Here is a 22,557-nt window from a genome sequence, read left to right as displayed (position 1 = left end):
ATATTGTCTGAAGGTCAATATTGTCTATTTGGATGGGCCACGGCTCTCCAGGGTATCAGATTTGAGGTCTTTCACATCCTTTCTACACACATACCCTCAATCTTTTTAAATGGAGATGCCAGGGATCAAACCTGGGACCTTCTGCATGCAAAGGAGATACCTCGCTACAGTCCTTCCCCTTAAGGACCCTTTACTTCCAGGGTAAGAGAGCCAGTTTGGTGTAGTGGTTAAGAGTAGCAGGACTCTAATCTGGAGAGCCAGGTTTGATTCCCCGCTCCTCCACCTGAAGCCAGCTGGGTGACCTTGGGCTAGTCACAACTTTTCCAGAGCTTTCTCAGCCCCCCCCCCGCCCTTCACAGGGTGATTGTTGTGAGGATAATAATATACTTCATAAACCGCTCTGAGTGGGCATTGTTGTCCTGAAGGGTGGTGTATAAATGAATGTTAAAAAAAAGAACCAGGCTCTAATTTGATGCCAGAGATTGAACCTGGACCTTTCTACAAACAATGAAGATATTCTACCACTGAGCCATGGTCTCTCCACTCTCTCTGGATGTTCAGTCACAGCATCATACCATTTTGTACCATCTTTGGCTATTTAAAAAATTTGATTCTTCCCTTGAGGCCTTCCCCATGTTTGGGACAGTGAAGCAGAAAGGATCTCTGAGAGTTCACAGTCTCCACTCAAACTGTTCCAGGGTTCCTCCTTGAAGCTGAATGTTGGCCACCACCTACCTATTCCCACCACTCCATCTTCTGCTTTGGTTTATCAGGTATTGCTTACCTAGAACAAGTTTTCTGCAGAGGCGGCACAGAAATTCTTTTCAATAAGTATCAGAGATGTGATCCATAAACCCCTCACCAAGACTGGCTCCTCTTCTCTCAATGCCACAATGCTTGTCAGAATTTCTGAAACTATCCTCTGAGAGAATGTGTGCACATACTTACATTTGCTCCAATGTCAACATTCACCACAATGAGTTTATTTCATATAAGAGGCTAGTCCCTAAGAACATAAGATCTTCCTGCTGGATCAGAGCACAGTTCCGTTTAGTCCAGCATCTGTTTTTTAACAGCAATTAGTCAGATGCCCCTGGGAACCTCACAAATGGGTTACAGAGGCAATATCTGTTCTTCAAAGGTACACTACCACTGAACATGGAGGTCTCGTTCGGCTATCCTGCCTCACGGAATCCAATGACGGGCCCATCATCTCTTCTGAAAGCCATCCAAGACAGGAGCTATTGCCACATGTAGTAGCTGCTTATTCAGTCATCAGGAGTCCCCAACCTTTTTGAGCCTGTGGGCATCTTTGGAATTTTGAGACAGGGTTGTGAGTGCCACCTGAAAATGGCTGCCTCATGCTCTAGCTTAGAGGTTAAATGGCTGGGCTGCAAATCAGCACTCTGCTAGTTTGACTCTCACTACTGCCATGAGCTCAGTAGGTGGCCTTGGATAAGCCACTCCTCTCATCCCCTGCTCCCCAACTGTATTGTGGGAATAACAACAACACTGGTTTTGTTCACCAATCTGAGTGTGGCACTAATCTGTCCAGAAGGGTGGTATATAAGCACAATATTGTTATTGTTTATTGTTATTATTAACCATGCATTGACTAAGGAAAGCCCAGGTGCTTACCAATCTTCCCGATCCTCCAATGGAAACCCTTTAATTTGAAAGGGGGCAGCCAATAACAAGCCCTACCTTACAATGGCCTTGCCTATGTTCTGACCTCAGGTGGGCCAGGGGAGGAAGACACCCAGAATGGTAGAAGACAGCTTTTACCTGTCCTGTGGCATCTACCCATGAGTACCAACACAATACAGATTGTGAAACACTCTGGAAATTACAAGCAGTAGCTGGGTATTGCAAGGTGTTTAGTTACATGTTTACCTTACCTTAATATTCCATTTCCAAAAAGGTTCCTGCTACAAGACCTTTCAGGTCTTCAGTGCCATGGGACATGGATGTATGCTCCTCCTACAGTGTTCAATAGATAAGCCTCTTTAACTTCCCCCCTCCCAGGGTTGAGAAGTAGCTTCACAGCCTAGGCCACTTTGGTAGATACATGTACAGTCAGCCCCTCAAGATTGTGCTTTAGGGCAGTCTCAACTTGCGTGGGGCTGAGGAGCCTGAACAGGGGCCACCTGACTGAAGAGGGGGGCACCAAGGCTGTGTGCAACATATGCTATGTGCAACAGGCAGTTTCCCTAAATAAGAATTGGTGGCCAAACAGAGAATGTTCTGGCTGGGGCATTAGGAAAGAAGAAGTTGGTGCTGATGCACTGGTATCCAGAAGAGCCTCTGGGTCTCCACATTGTCAAGTCATGGTTTGTTAGCCTTCCAGGAGAGGTAGGAGTTGAAGACGATGGCGACACACTGAACCACAGCCAGCCTGGGGACAGAGAATGAGTGGAGAGGGTAGAGGCTCCAGCAAAGATCAGAGAGATCACAAATGACAGCCCACAGGCTGGGGACAAATTCTGGGACTTGTAGTGAGGTGCCTGACTTGGAAACCAAAGGGCACCAGGCTCGGTTGGACTGGAGAGGGGAGTTCTTGCAACGCCAGGATCCACTCTAGGAATATTGCCCCCAGGCGAGTTCGGTCTAGCTGCAGACAGAGAAAGAGAAGCCGAAGCTGGGGGGCTGCAGTGACTGGGCAGGGAGAGCAGTTTTTACCTGTAGTTCAAGGGGATGAAGTAGAAGTTGACAACTTGCACAGCTGGCCAGATCTGAAAGACATACAGCATAGCTGGGGTGAGCATGGACCCCGAAAGGAGCCTGCTCCTCCTATCTGTCTGAGCCAAAGAGGAACTCCATGGGAACAGCCATGGGAGATGCGGCTGGGAGGCCCAACTGCTGAGCCCTGAAGAGCAGAGAGAGGCAACCCTAACTAATTCTACCTGCTGACCCCTGTGTTTACCTCCCGAACACAGAAAGCTGCATTTTATTGAGTTAGATCATTAGACTATCAAGGTCAGTGCTGTCTACTTTGATTGACGGCACCTCTCCTGGGTCTCAGGCAGATGTCTTTCACATCACCTATTCCATGATCTGTCACACTGGAGATGCCAGTTGCATGTAAAGCCAACACGCTACCATGGAGTCACAGCTGCTCCCTCCTTTATAGCCGCCCTCAAGAAGGGCAGTGAATCAGCATCTCCTCCATCATGGCAGCACCCCTGGCACCCTCCCACTCTTCAGCCAGGCCACACTGACCCTGCGTGGCATGGCATTTGCACCTGGCTGCTGCCCCAAGCACAAGTCCCAGCAATGAGGCAGGAATGCTACTCACATAGTAGTTGGTGATCAGGGTATCTTTGTAGTCCTGCAAGAAAGCACCAGAAAGAGATCAGAGGAATCCACCTGGAGCTGCACCGGCTCCCCCATGATCCAGTGAGCCCCCTCCCCAATACATAATGAGCCCATCTTTATCTTGGAAAGCTCCGTGGAAAGAGATTCCAAATCTGTAATGGGCAGATTAGATTTTATTTATTTTTATCCTGTCTTGGCTCACAAAGAGCTCTGAGCATCACACATGGCTTTCTATCACCCCACAGTTTTATTTTCACAACAACCCTGCAAGGTATGTTATGCTGAGAGAGAAAGGGTGACTGGCCAGACATCACACATGAGCTTCACAGCAGAGTGAGGAGTTGAATCCTGGTCTTTCCCAATCCTAATACTCTAACCATTGCTCTGTACAGTCTGTCCCCAAGCTTTTAAAATCTACCTCCCTAAAGCATTTCTTTTGCTGACTCCTTTGTTTGCAGCTCGGGTGCTCAATCAGAGGCTGACTTTCTTTTTCTTTCTTTCTTTCTTTCTTTCTTTCTTTCTTTCTTTCTTTCTTTCTTTCTTTCTTTCTTTCTTTCACTTTAAGCACTGCTAGCACTACTCACCATCCCCAAGTCCCCTTTTGTAGAGACTAAATATCCCAATCCTTTTAGTTTTTCTACCCAGGATTTCACATCATCTACACCACCCTCCTGGGAATTCTTTCTGGATTGTTCACTTCCATAGAGGGAGGTGGGAGAATGATACACACAGCCTCAATCTCTTAAGCTTTCATCCTCTTAAGCTGTCAGGCGCCACCTCTGCCAACCCCACACTTGGTACCTGCCCTCTACCTACTTGGGTAGGGCTCAAAGGGGCAGATGTGCCAGAGTCCAACCGACTGCCAGCCAGCTGGTGAAGGGCGCCCCCACTGATTCAACGGCCAGGGGAAGGGCTTGCCCCTTGCAGGCTAGTGCGACTCAGGGAAACGGTAGCTTTTAGGAAAGTTCACAAAGATGTCTTGGAGGGAGGCTACTGATATCCTTGGCACAGGGGCCCCACAGCCCAGCCAAAGGCTCCCAAATACAAACACGCAGCACCTGGCAGGTGGCCTGAACTGCAAGGCCTGGCAAAAACCCAACTTGGACCGCCCTGCCTGTGGCACAAAATGCAGCAGACACGACGCACAATGTGAGAGAGGCTATTTAAGGCTGGCTCAATGCAGACCCCAAGCATGGCAGGTGGCAAACCTGTCAGGAATTCCAGACTGCAGCAGCACTCGCCAAAGCTGCGTCCTTCCTCCACCCCCAGCATCAGTCTTATTATCAACCTGAGTCTTGTGGATGCCTTATAGACTAACCACCTTTTATTTCAGCATCAGCTGCCACGGACTAGGGCCCCTTTCTTCAGATGCCACAAGTGGGGCCTACTACGCAGGGGTAGAAAAATACCTCAAACAAACAGCAGCTTTGGGGGTGCTGTTCAAGTACAGGGTGAGCTATATTTATGTACAAATTGAAGAAAGAAAAAACAAGAAAAACAATTAACCTAAGCTAGCTGTAGCCTGTAGTGTGTTGTGGAGGTCCAGTTTTGGTGACGAGAGTTCACATTTGTCATGAGTAAAAAATTTCAATTTTTTGTTCAAGCCGGGGTTGGCATAGGGGGACTTTTTATAAAATAAAAATTGGTTTATAACCAGTCAATAATAAGCACATTTTTTTAAAAAAAGTCTACAACACTAAATGATTGTTACTATTAAAAGTTCATGAGGCCGAGGTGTGGACAGACGTGGAGTTCCACCTGCCACTTCCCAGAATTCCACACAAGGGGAGGAGGATTGAGATGGGTCCCCTGGGAAGAGAAGCCAGCATCACATTAAGGAGGTCCCGTTTGCAAACAAAGCAGCGACACATCCGCTCCAGGAAGCCTAACTTTCCCCATGTCAGCTCCAGTCAAAGGGGCCACCTGTCTCCCCAAAGCAAAGCAAAGCAGGGAGAAACAGGGTACCTGCCTTCCTGCTCAAGCCTAGTTGCATTAATGAAGGTGCAGTCCTCAAATTTCAGGGATGTAGGGGTGCATGGCAGAATGCTTTATGTTCTCGTTGAAACTTAGTGCCAAAGTGGGGACAGAGGTTGACCCGAGCATGCCCACACTCCCCCCACCCCCCCGTCCATATCCCAGCAAGAAGTTCTTCCATCAAAACATCATGGGGCCATTTCCCAACCTTTTCAAGAGCCCCTCCTGTCTTCCAAGAAGCTAGTAACCTCCTCTCCTGCAGGGTTTTCTAGACTGATTCTGGCCAGGGTTAGGAGGACATGGTGGGTATTTTAACAAATTGCTTTAGAAGCATGATTAAATACACTGACTCCAGGCAAATGGTTTTCCCAACTTCATTTCCTTGGTATGTGGAAATGCAGCTGAGCATGGGGGGGGCTGAGAAGATAGAAAACAGGAGAGGGACACTGGTGTTAACTTCTTCACATGGGGCTCTGGCTGGCTCAGCAGGATTTTGAGGCTAGAGGTGCTTTGTTGGGTTTGGGCTCTTGATCACACACACACACGCGCGCGCCATCCACTGATGGCACCCATCTTCACAAACTCCTTTGAACCTGAGCTCTTTGAAATTTATCCTCTTCTGACTCATCTCTGGTTAGCAAACAACAAGTGGGTTTTAGTCTGTGCAGAGACGAGAGGGTTCTATGCTGGACAAGAAAAAAACATGGAAAACATATTGCTAAGACATCTTCCTGCTATTGTTTGACTGTGTGTGTCAAACTAGCTGGCCCCTGAGCCAAGTGACTCAGCGGGCACCGATGCGGGAATGGAGGAGGGGGCAGCTCGCTGGCACTGCAGAAAGCAGGAGACGACGGGTACAAGAGCAGGTTCAGGAACAGGGCAGACGCCCAAGTGAGCACTAGTCAGCTACAGGAAAGGCCAAGGCCCTTCTTTGGCTGGATCTTTCTTTGCCAGAAAAGACAAACAGGCCCAGCATTGCCAAGAGCTCAGCTCTGAGCAAGCCAGCCCAAGGAGGCTGTTTAGGAGATGTCTTAAAATGATGACTGTATGGTCTAAGCAACAAATGGTATGAAAACAGACAGAAGGAACTAGGCGTATTTGGCAGGTTGGGATATGGCCATTGTTTTCAGCTACTGAAAGGGGAGGGGAAGGGATGACTGTTCATCCCTGGCCGTGGAAGACAGGATTTTGGGCTGATGTTCAGCAGAAGCAGAGATCACTTCAGCCTTGGGACAATATGCCTTTTGCAAGAGGGCTGTCTCTGTCCCCCAGTTCTGTGGCTGCCAGCTCATGATGCCCGCTACGCACTGACTCAGCTGCTTGCAGGGGTTCCAGGAGGATCTCATCCCCCTCTCCAACATGGGACTTCAGGAGAGTGAGCCAATGGCAGACAGCCAGGGCTGGCACAGTGCCCACAGTCAAGGAGAAGCCCCCCAAGGGCATTGCAGAGATGAGTCGATGGCCTGCTTGCTCTTGCCCACCTCCTTGGTTCTGACTGGTGGTTGCTGCCCACCAGGTAACACCAGCCAATCCCTTTCCTCTAACGTCCCCTGCTCCTTTGGACCATGCCCTTGTCTCCCCCCTTTTCCAAAAGCCATCTTTTGACCATCTCCAACTAGGAGATTTCCATTCTATGCAACTGCATATGGTCCTGCCATATAGTTTCCCCACTGACTCCAAATCCTCTCTTGAACCCCAATATCTGCCAAATCACTCATGACGTCCTCGCTTGCCCCATCCAAAGGTCTCCTTTTTGCCTTACTGTCAGAGCTCCTGCGTAGACATTTAAGCGGACACTGCCCAGGGGAAATCCAAGCTACTTCCTCCCAGAAGGCTGGAATGGAGCCAGACTGGGAAGGCTGACATGCCGGGGACGAGAGGGAGATCCCCCCACCAAAGGCAGTGCCTAGCCAGTGCAGAGCTAATCGCCAGCCATAGCAGTTCTGAACTACACTGAAGAACTTGCAGGCTGAATCAGTCCCAGGTGCTCCAACAGACCCTCTTACTGCACACCTGCCCTTCCACCTGCAGCAGCCTCAGCCAAAGTCTGAACGGCCCGAGACCTTCAGGCAGGGGTCAGACCTGGAGGGACTTCCGGCCCTGTATCCACAGACACAACTTTTAATGCTCACCCATATAAATGAATAGCAGCTACTTCTTTAATTGCAGAAATGAGATCTTAGCAGATGTGGGATATTTCACAAAGCGCCTTCCTCTGGGAAGGAGAGCGATGGGCTTTCCAGATCGTGTTTGGGCTCAGTGGGATGCAGCCCTCCCACCCCTTCCCTGGGGCACCTGCTGCACGGCTCACCCGCTTGATCTTGCTCCAGTTCTCTTCCACCGACAAGCCATTGAGCATCCCCACCACAGCCAAGAAGCAGCCGAGGAAGCAGGGGGCAAACCCACCCTGGAAGAGAAAGAGGGTTCAGAGACAAGGAGGGAGGCCAGCAGCACCTGTGGCCAAGAGGAAGAGTCTGAACAGGGGCCAGGAATGCCCAGAGAGAGGAAGAGGATAATGGTTTCCCTAAAAGGGAAAAGACAAGGGCAGCAGGACTCCAGCATTTCTCACACCCAGCCTAGACAAGATGCAGCCCAGGCCCTACAGCCCTGAGACCTGCTGAAAAAGGAAAGAGTCCACAGCTCTCTTCGTCAGATGCATCTGTGGTTCTCGAAAGCTTATGCTACAATAAAGCTGGTTAGTCTTAAAGGTGCTACTGGACTCTTTACTATTTTGCGACTACAGATGAACACGGCTAACTCCGCTGGATCGATGATACTGAAAAAGGAGAGGCCATTCATTACCATAATTCAGCTTTGAACATACCATACACACAGAGAAGTTTGCTTTAGAGAATAATAGCAAAGGTTTGGGTTGGGCAACCAGGAAGAGGCACTGAGCAAGAGGAGGGAATGTGCCTAGCAAAGCTCAGTAGCAAAACAACTTCCAGAATCAGACAGCTGCTCGACTAACAGCTCAATCTTGCAACCTGGGGCACATGTGCAGGAGCATCGTTGGCAGCAAGAACCAAAGTTTATCTGAAACACATGCAGAATGCTAGGATGGGGAGGGGTCTGCGAAAGCCCCAGCACTCGCCACAACACACATGTGCTTCTCTGACCTGGTCCAGCAGCATCTTCTGGAGAGCAGCTGCTTTGGTCCTGCCTGTTACCAGACGATCCAGCACTTGGTACCAACCTCCGATCACTGGGCCCTGCAAGGAAGGCTTTGGTCAGCAATGCTCGAGGCAACGGAGGGCTCACGATGATGGGGTTGGGTTGAATGAATTTCCCACCGGATCTTTTCTCAAGATCGCAGTCCAGGAGAAAAGCCAGCAGCAGCATGAACACACCCTCCACTCAGACCCACCCAACCTCCTCTGGAATTTCACATTTGGAGGCTCTCAGCCTGCTCCTGCATTGAACCAGAGGCTCTTTTCCAAGGGACGGCTGGGTGTTTCTCTTGCACATGACCTGTGGGAGGACTTCTCCAGCAGCTCATGCACAAAACCTTCCCATGTCACCAGCACTTCAGGAGACTGACTTCTGGAGCCCCAAGGAACCAGTAGTGGAAACAGCTGCTAGGAAAACCCCAGGATCAGCCAAGGCTTGGAATGATTGTCAGCATTTCCTTTCCATTGCTCCTGCATCTCTGGTTCCCAATCCCCGGGGCTCACCACAAAGCAGAAGCCGACGGTCATCATCTTCAGGGTCCTCTGGCCATTGTGTCCAGCCAGCCCTCTCCTTTCCACCAGCTGCTGAGAGATCACATCTCCAACACCCACCAAGGTCCCTGTGAAAAATTAATTCTCGTTTTATTGAACTGCTTTGCTCTCTCCCAAAGACTCAGGAGAGCAATACATCAAGCACACAAACCCTTACAATTCTTAAAATATACACATGCACCAATGCTGCATAAATAATAGGGCAAGGAGTGGCTGCAGTCCAGGCACGCCTACATGGGATTCTAAGTTCTCAAGCTCCACAGACACTGGGCAGGATGCTTCTACCAACCTATCTGCTTACGACAGCTGGTTTGCTTACTGGAAATGGTGCCCTAGCCATGCTCTAGGGAACTCAAATGATCCACAACAGAAATCCTCAAAAAAATCTCCCATGGGACTCCTGATGCCTGCCTTCCAAAATCAAGTAGTGCATGAACCCCTCTGGATCCATTTCGTATCCCCAGACCAAGAGACATATCTGGTCGAGTTATGGGGTTCCAGTTCATAGCACACAAGATTTCCTGGCTTCCTCGGTGCTAGCCCCAGCTCCACAGTTCTGAATTCTGCCCTGCAGCCACAATGGAAATAGGAGGTCATGCAGCCTCTCTACTGGCCCCGTTGATAGGGCTGACTGTGGGAAGCACAAAATCCGCTATTCTGTGCCAGGGGAGCCTCAAGGCTACAGCAGCATGCCAACTTCATGGCAAAAGTGCAAGGAACTGCAAAGTTCACTGGGCTGGGAAGAGGGCATGCACACACACCCATGCACCCTACGGGGAGATCTTTCTACACCAAAAGCTAAGTGTACTGGCTGAGCCTGGGGATAACTAGAAGTTGTCTGTGTACAGAAGACAGGGACTGGTCCTATTCCTCAGAGATGAATCCTGGCTCTGATGATTCCCACTCTTTATGGAAGTCTAGACTGAGGGGCAGTGCCTACCTATGCTGCTGTTGGCAAAGCACTTGCCACCCCCTCCCGGCTTGTGGAAGTGCCAGCCAAAGTCTTTTTGACGTCACACATCTCCTCTTTGCACCAGCCAGCTGGCAGCGGGGTAAGCCATAGCTCTATGCCCGGAAGAGCTTCCAAAGTCTCCCAGCCTTCTCCACAAGGTCCGAGCCAAGAGGGTGCAGGCGGTGAGGAGCCAAGGGCAAAGGGGCCCAGCCAGAGCCAAGAAGGCTGCAGGGGCTGCCAAGCAGCAAGGAGCTGATTTAAGATTCAGCTACCCTGCTCCAGTTTCCCAGTCATGTTCTGGTCCAAGAATCTGCCCCAGATATTAGCGGGATTGACCAGCTGCCTCATGCCGCACTGTGCCCCACAAACCGGCCTGACTATAGCAAAGCAAGTAAGGATCATAAGGTGCCAGGTGCTGGGGCGATCTGGAAGGCAACCCAAAAGGGATGCTGGGTGGAATGTCACCTCTACCATAAGCCGAAGCTTCACAAACATCTGTGGGAGTTCCACACCTTGCAGGACGCACGGACCAGGAGCACGAAAGCAAGAAGGCAGGCAGGCTGTCAGAAAGAAAGGGCGGCATCGAAGGTGGTGCGGCACATAGATTTTGAGAGCAGAGGAGGGGAAGGGCTAGAACTGGAGGGCTGAAAGGAATCCAGTGGCTTGTAAATGAGGGACCTTCAACCTTTTCAGTCCCGGCACTCGTTTTTAACTCACAGGCGACAAGGGGCCCAATGAGCCCCAAGCACTTATTTATTGAGACCTCATTTTTCTCCACAATGGGGAGAAAATGGGAGCTCACGTCGTATAGACATATGAAACTCCCTTAAACTGAGTCAGACCATTGGTCCATTAAGGTCAGTATTGCCTACTCAGACTGGCAGCCGGGTCTCAAGCTGTGGTTTTTCACATCACCTGCTACCTGCTATTTTTAAGTGAAGATGTCTGGGATTGAACCTGGGACCTTCTGGATGTGAAGCTGGTGCTCTACCACTGAGCCATGTGGCACCTCCTCTTTTTTATTCTCATGACGACGACCCTCTGAGGTTGGTTAGGCTGAGAGTAAGTGGCCCAAGGATCCCTGCAAGCTTCCACAGCCGAAGGTGCTTTTGAACCTAGGTCACATGACAGAAAGAGGCGGAGCCAAAGTTATGACTTCACTGGCATCAAGGCCAAGACTGTAGGCTGGGACCGGAGGTGCAAGTCAGACACCAGGAAGCTACCAGAGTGAGGGACAAACCAAGGACAGAGCTTAGGAGAAATGCTCTCCTGTGCCAAGTGAGCTCATCTCACCACCCTGCTGCTCTTCTCTGCATGAGTGCAAAGAGGTAGGGGATGGGGTGCTCTGCTCATGGGGTGCTCTGCACATGTCCAAGAGCAGCAGGATCTTCCCAAAAGTGCCAGGAAAACACTCAGGGTCCTGACCCATGAGTTGAAGACTACGGTTCTAACTTCACTTACCATCAGCACCAGTCAAACCAAGACTGCTCTCCCTGCTTCTGAAGCCGTTTTGACAAGGGCCTGTGCAGGCTTTGTTGGGTGGGACACTCAGCGCACCCCCCCCCCTGTAAAGGAGGTCCTACCCCCAAGGGAGCCCCAGGCAGTCTCTCTCATTGAATGCAGCGTCACAGACACCGTACGTTGGCTCGGCTTGCCCATTGATAAATCCAGCCGCGAATGCTCCCTCCCTCCTCCACCCCTTCATTCATTCAAACATCTATCTAGATGGGGAGGGGGAGGTGGCACCCGAATGACGCAGCTGGCAGGCCTGCCAAGTGTAATGGGATGAGAGTCGCTCTGTGCCAGCCGCGCCACTGAGATTGACGACTCCCAGGGCGATGACTTCACCCACACGGCGCTTTGGGGGACTGCCAGCTCTGCTGACCCACCATCCCTGCAGCAAGGCGGGCCAATTCCATGACACCTGATGGATGGTCCTGCTCAGCTGGGGATGCAACGGTGTGTGGCCGGCTGGCAGAAAAGATGGGGAAGGGGTAGAACGAGGGCCAAGCTGGACTCTGCCGGCACCTGTTTGGGCAGGGAATGCACCAAGTAGCCACCTATCCCTGGTACCAAGCACAGATGCACTGGCTTGGCTGTGGTTCTTGATCTGCTCAAACATTCAAGTGAAACTGTTCACAGGTTGGTTGGCTCGGGTTACCCCTGGAAAAGAATGGGCAATACTGCTCCATATTTACCTGGGCTAGATGGGAACTGAACCACTGGCACCATCTGCAACACATCTGACCACTTTTCATGATCCCAATGGGGAGGGGGGGCAATAGACTTGGAAAATGTAGGTGGAAAGAGAAGATTCTGTTCCAATCATTTTTGCCATTGGTCTGTCATGGGGTATAAATCATGTCACCCAAGGAGGGGGACTTAATGTCCATTCTGCATATGAGACTTAACTAGGTGGACAGCTGACAGGGATCTCATCACCTCTGAATGTCAAGATCCTAGTCCTCAAGAGCAAACTAAGCTTGCAATGGAGCTAAACAGAGCTGCTTGCTTCCTTTTAGCACAGCCCTTTTTGCAGACCTGAACTCTGCCCCACAACCCTGACACTTTGTAAGCCAAAACCTTTGTTTGGCCAGTTATAGCTGATTCCCCTTATGGGGCATCACATCACTGTAAGAAAGCCATCTGTATGGCACATGGTCCACATGACGATGCATGTATGTGGTTAACTGTGCACACCTATTTTGCTTAACGTATCTGCAGTGGGAAGCTGCAAGTCCTCATGACCTCCCAACTGTGCATGTATGCAGAACCAGCGTGCTTACTGGGCATGTTGAGGCTCCTGCAGTCCCGCCCCCCCCCAAGTTATATCCACAGAGGAAAAGAGCCGTTTGCTTTATGCAGTGTTGAGGCACATCTGCTTCACTCTTGCACTTCTGTGTTTCTGGGCCACAGTGGAACCTCTCCAATCCGTGACCTCTGGAACCACCAGAAGGCCTGCTTTAGCTCTTCCTTGGGTCCCAGATTCAATCACTGGCGTCTCTTTCCTCCCCTGGGAGGGGCAGGCAGAACCTACGCAAGTATTTCTTGAAGGGAGGTTTCAGAGGGTGGCAAGCAGGAAGCATTTGGGCAGCCCCTGGTTCCGGCCAGGCTGCAGACAGAGTGAGGGCTCTCTTTTCTTTTCCTCCGCCCCAAACTGGGCCATCCACACCTCCCCAGCTCCTGGTGCACCACAGTAGAACACTGCAAGGGGAAAGCAAGGGAGTGGAGTGTCCTTGAGGCAGGTAGGCGGCTAGTTGGTGCTGTGCAAACGTGGCCGGGTGCCAGAAACCAGCGCCAGCATTCACACCTCATCGCACCCTAACCCAAGGCAGCAGTGATGGCAACCCTTTTAGAGAGATTAAAACTCCAGCAGCTCAACTGAGCCCCCAGGATCTGTTCTTGAGGAGCCAGTGCAGAGTCAAAGCTAGAATGCTGGAGTTAGGGGAGAAGCTGTGGTTCAGCAGCAGAACAGAGGCTTTGTACGAAGAGGGTCCCGGGTTCAATCCCCGGCACCTCCAATTAAAATGGTCAGTAGTCGGTGAAGCAAAGACCTCCGCCTAAGACACTGGAGAGCACAGCCAGCCGGAGTGGACAATACTGATCTGGATAAACCAATGGTTTGACGTCGCATAGGGTATCTTCATGACTGTTACGCGCTCGCTGGTGACCTTGGGCCAGTCATGTCCTCTTAGACAAGCCTACCTCACAGAGTCGTTGTGAAAATAAAAAGGGAAAATCCCCAACCCTTTATATGAGACCCTGCTAAGCTCCTCAATAAAAGAGGTGTGCTGTAAACATCATAAAAGAAATAGAACCTTTCGAAGTTCTCAGGAATCTGCATTCACGTTTTATGACACTGCAGATTTTTTTAACGCTGCATGGGTGGAAAACTGAGAGTTTCTCTTTTAGAAGAGGCCATCCACACGCAGATTGCTCTCAGGCTTCAAGGGCAGCCTTTCCTGGCCTTTTAGCCCTCAAAAACTTCAAAGACCTCCTCTGCACTCCACTGCAGAAAAAAGAGCAGCAGTAAGCTGTGCCAACAACTTTCCGTGGGTGCTACGTGCTGTGCAAAACACAGGAATGATGCACTCCCTTCCTTCTGCAATTCAAAGGAAACTGCTCTGAAAATAATTTTGAAAAGATGGTGGAACCGGGTAGCAGCAGAGGGGCCAAAGCAGCCATGGCCGGGCTGGCTCAAGAAAGGAGGCGACAGGTGGCCCACAAAAAGAGCCCGCATGGCATTGGCTAGGATCAGCAACACTCTTGAATTCACTGCCGTTTAGGCTGTTATGGGCTTGAAGGGCCAGGGAAAAGCACTGAGTCCATATATAAGAGCCCAAGACCAAGCCCTGAACAAGACTCTCCCGCTGCCAGGTCAGCATCCTTTGCATTTAATGCATTTTGTATTCATGTATACCTTGCTTTTCTCCCCAAAAGGAACCAAACGTGGCATGCATGATATTCCTCTTTGCCATTTTATCTATGTCCTCCAGTTACGCTCACATCACCCACTGTCTGGGGAGGTTACAGCAACAAGGAAAGACCATGATACGGTCTTGCAATGCAGCTGTGGCTGTTCCACAGCACCCACAATACACCCTCTCCCTTCTGGGTCTGGGCAGGCATTGTCATCCCCATCTAGTTGGTCGCCTGTAAAGACTCTCCCTCTAGTGGAGACTGTGCAAATGCATCAGCTTCCACATGTTAGGGCAGGCACGCATTTCTTGCACTTTCTGCTTAAAACTGGAGAGCGGGAAGGCAGAAGCCATCTAAAATCTCCTGGATCTACTGAAGTCTGGTAGTGCAGAGGACCTAATGCAGGGCTGCCTTGAAGTACCCAGAAGAGGGACAGCACACAGTGTAACACCATAGGAGCTGTCCTGTCGGATCAGACCAGTGGTCCATCTAGTCCAGCATCGTTTTCAGACAGTAGCTAATCTGTGGCCCTGTGAGATGGGTGGAGCTGAGAGAGTTCTGAGAGAGCTGTAGCTGACCCAAGGTCATCCAGCTATCTTCAAGAGGAGTAGGGAATCAAACCCAGTTCTCCAGATTAGAGTCCTGCCGCTCTTAACCACTACACCAAACTGACACGGAATAAAGGCCAAAGTAGGTAAGAAGCCATAGATGAGGGATGAAGAAGAGCTTCAGATATCCCTCTGTGAAAGAGAACTGCTGATTCAGGAGCTGAGATCACTCAAATGTCTCTAATTCCATGTAAAAGCACTAAGAAGCCACACCTCCTCTCACTCCTTGATACAAATAGAGATCGAGGATCTGTTTATAATCACAGCAGAAGTGTGCAGCTTGCATTAGGGAAGGGAAAAGATTCTCTCATAGTATCTCTTATTTTGGGCGCGTGAAGCATTTCCCCCCTCCTAACCCCCTCTGTAATGGGAAGTTGATTCTTTTAACAACATTTGATTTAATAACGTTCAATATATATACCGCCCTTCAGGATGACTTAACACCCACTCAGAGTGATTTACAAAGTATGTTATCCCTACAACAAAACACCCTGTGAGGTGGGTGGGGCTGAGAGAGCTCCTAGAAGCTGTGACTGACCCAAGGTCACCCAGCTGGCTTCAAGTGGAGGAGTGGGGAGTCAAACCCGGTTCTCCAGATTAGAGTCCCGCACTCTTAACCACTACACCAAACTAGCCCTTCTATGTGAGTGTTCCTTCTCCACGTTCACTGGCAACAAAGGCGACAATTTAATTATTCACTGAGTGAAGCAGTACCTCCTTTTGTCGGCCCTGGATCTGAAGCTAACCAGGGGCAAAGAAAACCTGTGCATCTTTGATACTTGGGGGTGGGGGTGGTTTAACAAATGCAGCTTTTCTCACCTTACTGCATGACAAGCTGAACCTGCTCATTTCATCCTCTGAACAGCAAGCAGAACACAAGAGATCTCCTCCAGTCACCCTACCTAGCATGGCATCTGTAGCAGCAACATATTTACTTCATTTATACTCTGCCTTTCCCCCCAATGGGGACCCAAAGCAGCTCACATCATTCTTCTCCATTTTTTTCTTCACAGCAACCCTGAGAGGTAGGTCAGGCTAAGAGAGTGTGGCTGGCCCAGCAAACTTCAATGGTAGACCGGGGATTCGAACGGGGATTCGAATGTCTGACTAGGAGTCTCCGAGCTCCTAGTCAGACATTCCAACCACTATGTGACACTGGCTTTCTTTATGTATCAAGGCCTCAGATTTGCTGAGGGTCCTGCATTCCTTGGTGGTCTTGGAGCATCTCCCCTCCTTTTAATAAGAATACCTTCAGATCACCTCCAGAGATTGTAGCCTCGGTGCTACTTCTTGCAGGGATCACAGACGCCGCACTTTTTCAGCCGTAAGGGAACATACCCGACAGTACGTGTTTGCATCTGTAATTATTGTTCACATTTTTATCCCACCCATTCTCTAAGGAACCCAAACCGGCACACAAGGTTCTCCCTTCTCCATTTTATCTTCCTATAACCTTGGAAGGATGTGGAATGGTATGATACAGCCCAATCTTGTCAGATCTTGGAAGCTAAGCAGGGTTGGTATCTGGATGGGGGACCACCAAGGAAGACTCTGCAGAGGAAGGCAATGGCAAACCACCCCTGTTTCTCATCTACCTTGAAAGCCCTTGCTGGTGTTGCTGTAACTTGGTTGCGACTAGACAGCACATACATACATACATACATACATACATACATACATACATACATACATACATACATACATACTTGTGAGGCAGGTAGGAGAGAGAGTGGACTCGGCAAGCTTCATGGCTTGGTCTCCCCAGTCTGATACTATAACCATTATACCAAATTATCCCCTATGCTGCAGAAGGAAATGGAATATTTCAAATGCATCATCTACACGAGTTTCCAATTTGTTTCCAGCTGGGAACCGGCCTTAGCAGAGGTTTGCCTGGCAGGAGCCTGGGGGCACTGCTTCCCGGCCCTGCAGGCTCCCTCAGCAGGGATGCCTGATTCCCGGAAGGTCTTTCGGGTAGATCTGCAGACTTGCCTTTTCTGGGAGATCAGTAAGAACTGGTGTGGCAGTGGAGTGGCACTATCAAAATCCTGTATTTTACTGATTTTATGGTATTTGCTGAATTTGCTGTTTTAAACTGAACAGCGTTTATAGATTTTATTGTATTTCACTGTTCTATAAACCACTGGGGGAGCTTTTTATTTCCTTTAGTTGAAAGGCTAAAATTAGCTCATTACTTACTAAGCACGGATTATTCCTGTTTGTGCAAGCGGGCTGGCATGAACCCCATGAAACAGACTGTTTGGATCCATTCCAATTTAGCTTCAGGTCTAGTTATGAGACTGAAATGATGTTGGTTGCCCTGGTGGATGACCTGCACTGAGAGACAGGACAGGGGAAGGGTGAGCCTGTTCATTCTCCTGGACCTCATGGCAGTTTTTGATACCATGAATCATAATATCCTTCTTCTGGACCACCTTTCGAGGTTGGGATTGGGAGGCACTGTTCTGTGATAGTTTTGGTCCTACCTCAAAAGTAGGTTTCAGAATGTGGCACTGGGGACTGCTGCTCTTGGCCCTTGGCTCCAGAAGTTTCCATCCCTCCCCCAATGATTTTCAGCATAAAGATGCTGGAAGAGGTCTTCTGGAGATCTGGGCTGAGTTGCCACCAATATGCAGATAATACTCCACTCTTTTGCGCTTCCACAGGTTCCAGGGAGGCTGTACAAATGGCAAACAGGCGTCTAGAGGCAATTTTGGAACGGATGAGGGCTAACAAACTGAAACTTAATCCAGACAAAATGGAGGTGCTACTGATAGGGGGGAAGATCTGAGCCAGGAAATGGGGTATGTCTTGCTCTGGAAGGGGTTGCGCTGCCACTAAAGGAACAGGTTCATAGCTTAGGAGTGCTGCTGGACCTGAGCCTCCTATTGGATAAACAGGTGGCAGCGGTTGCCAGGGGTGCCTTTCACCAGCTTCAGCTGTTAAGTCAGCTGAGGCCCCTCCAGGGTGGGGGAGACTTTACCACTGTGGTGCATGCCCTGGTAAAAGACTAGATTACTGCAATGCACTCTATGTGTGGCTGCCCTTGAAGACTGTCTGGAATTTAGTTGGTACAGAATGCTGCAGCCAGAATACTAACTGGAGTAACTTGTAGAGACCATATCACTCCAGTCTTGTTCCATCTACACTGGCTCCCAATTTGTTTCCAGGCCCAATTCAAGGTGCTGGTCCACACCTTAAGTACATGTTCTTCCATGTGTGACACCTTTCACCAGATTATTTACTGAGTTACAGCACAATGAAAATCCACTCTGCCCCTTGTTCAGTATTAGGATCTAATACAAGAATTACATAGCTATTTTCCAAATAAGCATTCAATAATAAGGGCAATGAATAAAGCATATACATGCATACACAAAACAGGAAAAGCACATGCCCCTTATTACCCCTTTACCAGTGTATTTCAGGTTACTGTTATACCATACATTGCAGTCTTGTACTCCTACCTCACTAAAGTGCCATTTCATCTACCAGCACACACTGCGATCTTTTGTTCACATAAGACTCATTTGTACCTTATTTACTGTTTATCTCTTCAGTCCTCTAATATTACAAGGGAAAAGGAACAAAAAGAAAGAAACAAATACACTAAACAATAGAATGTGGAAGGATAGAAGACTCCATCCATGGTTAGAGACTGTTAATGGTATCAGTACTAAGTGATCTTAAGCACACTTACTTATATACTATTACAGCAATGCTTAAAGAAATAAGTAGCATGTATTAAAATGTATTGGCAAGTCCAGACCCTGAAGGGCTTATGTGACTTTTTGGACTTCAATTCTGAGAACACATCTCTAAAGGTTATCATCCTAATATGACTCTCTTTTAGTCATCAAAATTAAGCTTTCAAGGGTTTTATTGAAAAAGGAGTCAGATTTTTGGTACTTCTGCAAGTTTTTACATATATGCCTTTTGGATACAATCTTGGACATCTTTGGGTTTCAATGCACCTATCAAACATCTGGGGAGGCAGGAGAGCTGCCTTTTTTATTTACTTGCTATTTTTGCTTTGAAGATATACTGCCTTGAATGCAGGATGAGCTACACACACAATATGTAGTTATGGTGACAACATTATTAAGATATTATTGGGTTTGTGAAGAACTTACCTAAAATTTAAGTGACATGAGTACCTGACTGGACTGTATCTACCTGGTCAGATAATACTTAAGTTGTCACAATTATTGCCTCAGTGTTATGGGTCTGCCTGGAGAGATGCAGACCTGCTAGTTTTAAAATGAGAAAAAAATTATATGGATTGATTTTGAGTTTTATTCCCTGTGCAGAAATTACTAAATGGTTGAAAAACAGCTATTCTAAGACTCCAATGCTGTGTTAAAAACTTGTGACTAAAGATTCAACTACAGCACAAGCAGCTGTGTCTCTTAAACAGTTACAGATAAGAATAATGGTGTTCTGGAATCAATCTTCCCTGAACTTTATTGCAGTTACAAAGGGGAGGGGGGATGTATGTGCTGTAACTGAATCTGAAGCTGAAGGATGTGTTCATGTTTATGACACTAATTGGGTGAGTAAAAAGGGAAATTTAGATCAAACACATGATTTCCACTTCACATGGTCAATAAAAAAACAAAACAAATAAACAAACCTTTAGTCCTGGCCTGCTTTAAGGGTCTTGTTATAGCAGGCAGAGGCCTGTTGATTTTACTTATGGAACTTTGGTGTTCCATCAGTTGTTCACTTATGCAATGTAGGAAATTACAGAGATGCTTCCAACTGCCTCTGGAGGTTCCATAGGACCTTGATAAATAACTTTTATATTTTGTGAGCCCCAATAACTGCTCAAGGGGGGAACTGTTAGGGAATTTCTATGACCCCTATTCTAAAAAGACCTATGTATGAGCATTTATTGGAGTTGACCTGTTGCACAGAAGGCAAAAGTTATTATTTGTAAACAGATTCCTTCTGACACTGCGGTTAAGTAGGGTTAGAAAGCCCTATTGCAAGGACAGTATCTCTCTTGTTTTGACTTTGTACTTCAGAATTTAGCTTGGATAAGCAGCACCCTCTAGGGAAGACACCCAAAATTCCTTTGTGGCACCAGACATGGAGCATGTTTATATTAGAGAGTTTACTCTCTTGTCAATCAGGCTTGTTTTATGTCATGTCTCCTGAAGAATTTGATTCTGAAGAACTGTTTGTATCTAAGTTTTGTATAACAATTTTATCTCTTTTCTGTAAACAATTAACTTTGGAAAGTATGTAAGATTCTCTTCTATGGCTGATATTTATGTATGAGTCAGAACATGGCACTGCATCTGTGTTTTATTGTAAATAAAACTCATTAATCTTTAAGGATCTCTATTTTTGTGTCTTACTTGTGACAGCTGTTGGGAAATGTAATCTGAACGCAGAGTACCTTTAAGAAAAAATTTTCCTAACCGTCCACTCTGGTCATCTTCAGATGCCCTTCTTGGGTGCCCCCAATGTCTGAAGCTGGGTGGCAACTTGAAGCTGGGTGGCAACTTGAGAAAGAGCCTTCTTGGTTGTAGTGCTAAAACTTTGTAACTCTCTCCCCACAGATTTGCCTGTCTCCTTCCATTGTCGTCTTCCGCCAGCAGGCAAAGACTTTATTGTTCTGTTGGCTACTCTTATAAGCATTCCTCGCTAGGTTTTGGTGTCATGTGATAACTAAATAATGGACTGCATCTGAGAACCAGCCCGGGGAGGTTAGAGCATATACTTCATGCAACATGCTCATCTTACTCTCTTTAAAGCACAAACCGGGGGGACATTCCTCTTACCAGCTGTGAAGATCTGCACCTTCCAGGGGTGCCTGGCCATCAGCCTCTGGTAAGCTTTCCACAAGTTTGCCATGTTATCTTCCACAGCCTAGAGAGTGCAGAAATGAGGAGTCAGGTATGAAGGACCACAAGTTTGGTCTCAACATCTCGTTTTTAATAGCACTGTTTCCCCTGCTTCCATCTAATTCCTGCAGCTTGACAGGCTGAAATTGAAGAAAGTGAAACTCTTCCCAGCAGGGACATGAGCAACAGAAAATATATTTCCTGAAATACTTCTGCTCATCAAGCCACTGCTGTAGCCAAGCTAGGACCTGGGAAACTCAAGTTTGAATCTCCACTTTGCCATGGAAGCTTGCAAAATGACCTTGGGCACACTACTCTCTCTCAGCCTAACCTACCTCACCGGGTTATCATGGTTGGAAAATGGAAGAGGGGAGAACAATGTTGTACACCACTTTGGGTCTCCATTGGAGAGGGAAGTGGGGTATAAACAAACCTTTTCTTGATGAAGCCTGCTTTCTTCTCTCCAGCATCTCCCCAGATGGCCCTGTATCCTATAGTGTCAGCAGCTGCCATTCAATATTCCTCTCTCATTTCCAGAATCTGTTTTATATAGCCAGACTTTGAATGCAACCTGCTCAGGAATGTAAGTTTTGTTGTATTCAGTGGAGGCTTGCTTCCAGAAAAATGAGCATAGGATTGCATTGTAGCCCAACAACATTCCTTTGCAGAATGGGGCTCTCCCCTCCTTTCAATAGCAAAACGTTGGCATAATATTTGGAGACAGCACCCTAGCTCTCCCTTCTGCAAGATGTGACCCATAGAAATCACCCCACTTGAATCAGAAGTAGCTGGAATGCAGTCCTCCGATTCATCTGGTAGTCCGCCCCCAGTGAATACAGTAAACTTTCTCTAGCAAAGTGGGTCCAGAGAACAGGGCAGCCATGTAAGATCCTGAGGCTTCCATAGCCTGAAGAATATAAGAAAATGAATTCCACATTCACGCAGGCTTGGATGCACACAAAGCAGCTTTCTACTGAGTCAGACACAATGTTAACATCCCTTTACTGGGAAGAAATTTCATTAAACAGACCCGAGTAGAATTTTGAGCAGGCCGGGTTAGAAATCGGATTGCTCTCTCCAGGTCAATCATGTCTCCTCTAACTGGCAGCAGCTCTCCAGGTCTCAGGCAGAGATTTTTTCCCCATGTTATTTGGGTTGGTCTTTAAACGGATTTTTGGCTTGCATTTTGCTATGGCACAGCTGCCCACTTTTTGTCTACTTGATCCTTTTAATTAGAGATGACGGGGGATGAAACCTGGAAGTTCCGCAAAGAACGGAGGTGTTCTACCGCTGGCCGAACAGCAAGACGCGGCTCCCCCCCTTCGGCCTGCAAATGCCCGCCTTTGGGAGGCAGGGGGCCGGCGAAATGCCCTGTAAGAGCTGCCGGGGAGGGCAGCTCGCTAATGTCTGCGCCTGCTCTTCTCCCGGCAACGAAAGCGAGGCAGGAAGGGGAGGGGGGCTGAACTCAGCCACGCGCAGCCCCTGCCAGAGCGCGTCTCCTTCGGCCGCGAGCGCACTGCAGCCCCAGGAGGCTCCAAGCAGCCGGGCCGGCCTTGGCCGCGTTCGGGGCGGGGAGAGCATTTGGGGGCTGCACCTGCAAAGTGGAGGGGGCGCGCCGGAAGCTTCGGGCGCCCGCAGTTCGCGGCTTCCCCGTGCCAAACGCCGCGTTCCCTTTCCGCCTCCCAGCCGCGGCCGCAGAGCCACGAAGTTGCCAC

The 22,557-nt window shown here is 48.6% G+C and overlaps 1 protein-coding gene across 1 annotated transcript; it reads right to left on the bottom strand.

Moving 5' to 3' along the window:
- Positions 1-961: 961 nt before the first annotated feature.
- On the bottom strand, positions 962-22,544 carry MPV17 (mitochondrial inner membrane protein MPV17). Its single transcript, XM_054981389.1, has 8 exons — positions 22,437-22,544; positions 20,780-20,867; positions 8,964-9,079; positions 8,409-8,501; positions 7,601-7,696; positions 3,296-3,328; positions 2,680-2,732; positions 962-2,395 (listed from the first exon to the last, which is right to left on the bottom strand). The coding sequence occupies exons 2-8, from the start codon at positions 20,850-20,852 to the stop codon at positions 2,326-2,328; spliced, it is 534 nt and encodes a 177-aa protein (XP_054837364.1). The 5' UTR covers positions 20,853-20,867; positions 22,437-22,544; the 3' UTR covers positions 962-2,325.
- Positions 22,545-22,557: the final 13 nt, after the last annotated feature.

This window comes from Eublepharis macularius, chromosome 1 (assembly GCF_028583425.1).
Source record: "Eublepharis macularius isolate TG4126 chromosome 1, MPM_Emac_v1.0, whole genome shotgun sequence".
Classification (NCBI taxonomy): Eukaryota; Metazoa; Chordata; class Lepidosauria; order Squamata; family Eublepharidae; genus Eublepharis; species Eublepharis macularius.
Note: the sequence above shows the minus strand (reverse complement) of the source record. Positions and strands in the feature narration are given on the sequence as shown.